This window comes from Prionailurus bengalensis, chromosome A1 (assembly GCF_016509475.1).
Source record: "Prionailurus bengalensis isolate Pbe53 chromosome A1, Fcat_Pben_1.1_paternal_pri, whole genome shotgun sequence".
NCBI lineage: Eukaryota > Metazoa > Chordata > Mammalia > Carnivora > Felidae > Prionailurus > Prionailurus bengalensis.
The window spans coordinates 89,769,855-89,771,373 of NC_057343.1; the positions used below are offsets into that span (position 1 = coordinate 89,769,855).

General features: G+C 43.7%; 1 protein-coding gene across 1 annotated transcript; it reads right to left on the reverse strand.

Annotated features, from left to right (window-relative positions):
• Positions 1-293: 293 nt before the first annotated feature.
• Positions 294-1,241, reverse strand: LOC122471427 (olfactory receptor 56-like). The gene is given in 3 exon segments (XM_043560047.1): positions 294-634; positions 637-985; positions 987-1,241. Coding segments are annotated over 3 exon segments (945 nt in total).
• Positions 1,242-1,519: the final 278 nt, after the last annotated feature.

Below are 1,519 nucleotides of genomic sequence, written 5' to 3' on the forward strand. Positions count from 1 at the left end.
GAAGAGAACAGTGCCTAGCAATTAAAACACTCAATGAAACACAGTTATAAACAAGAAGAATGAAGAAATAGGTACATTTAATTCAAAACTTTATAAATGATTAATAATTACAATAATATCAATGCATTGCTTCTTCATGAGGCTTTAAATTTACAGATACTGATCCCTGTGAGGTAGCACAGGTCTCATGATTCTCTTCTACTGATGAGGAAACAGACACTCACAAGGGGTGAATGACTTACCAGTGTTATGCAACCAAGAGGAGGCAACACCAGGCACCAGATCCCCTCTATTCAGTGCTGGCTGCCAATCCTGCAATGGTTCAGACCTTTCCTCAGGGCCTCCATCACGTCCCGATTCCTCAAGCTATAAATGAGGGGGTTGAGCATAGGAGTAAGGACCGTGTAGAAGATAGAGACAACCTTGTCATGACTAGGGGCCTGGTAGCGCCGAGGCCTCAGGTAGATGAACATGGCTGCCCTGTAGAAGAGGGAGACAGCTGCTAAGTGGGAGGAACAGGTGGCCAGGGCATTTTTACGGGCCTGAGCAGAGTGCATGCGGAGCACAGCCTTCAGGCTGTGAGCATAGGAGGCCACTATGATGGAAAAGGGAAGGAGCAGCATGAAGACACAGAAGCAAAGAGCAGAGTGTCAAAAAGGGTTGTGTCCATACAGGCCAGTTTTAATAAAGCTGGTACCTCACAGAAGAAGTAATCCACATTCCTTGAACCACAGTAAGGTAAGCTCATGGCTGCCACCATCTGGATAATTCCATCTAGTATCCCAAAGGCCCAGGAACTCCCAGAAATCTGGAGACAGACTCTCTGACTCATGAGGACAGGATAGTGAAGTGAGTGGCTAATTGCCACATAACAATCATAGGCTATGAGTCCCAGAAAAATTCCCTCAGATCCCACAAGAGAGACAAAAAAACCAATTTGTACGCCACAACCCACAAAGGAGATGGACTTCCTGCCAGAGAGAAAAGTTGACCGCCATCTTTGGCATGATATTACAGATCAAAATAAGATCCATAAGGGAGAGCTGACTGAGGAAGAAGTACGTGGGTGTGTGAAGCCGAGGATCTATGTAGATGAGGAAGATGAGGAGGACATTCCCACAGAGGGCCACAGTGAAGACTACCATAACCACAGAGAAGAGGACAACACCAGTCTGGCTATGGGAAAAGATGCCCAAGAGGATGAAGCCATCTATAGATGATCGATTCAACCATATCCCCATGGCTCAGTTGTTCACAATCACCTGAGAACATGAACAGAGAAATTCTGGGTTTGAGTGACATGTCTTTATGTATCTCTGATTTCTTCTTCAGTCAGTTGTATCTTTTTTAATTTATCAAAGCTCAAAAACATGTCCTTTGAGACATAAAAGAGGGTGCTCTTTCATATTCCCATAACACAGATTATATGACCTTTGCCAGCTCATAGAATTGGATCACATATCTACATTTGTATGTATCCATACCAAAAATAATAGGAAAGTTAAATTACTTTATGTGT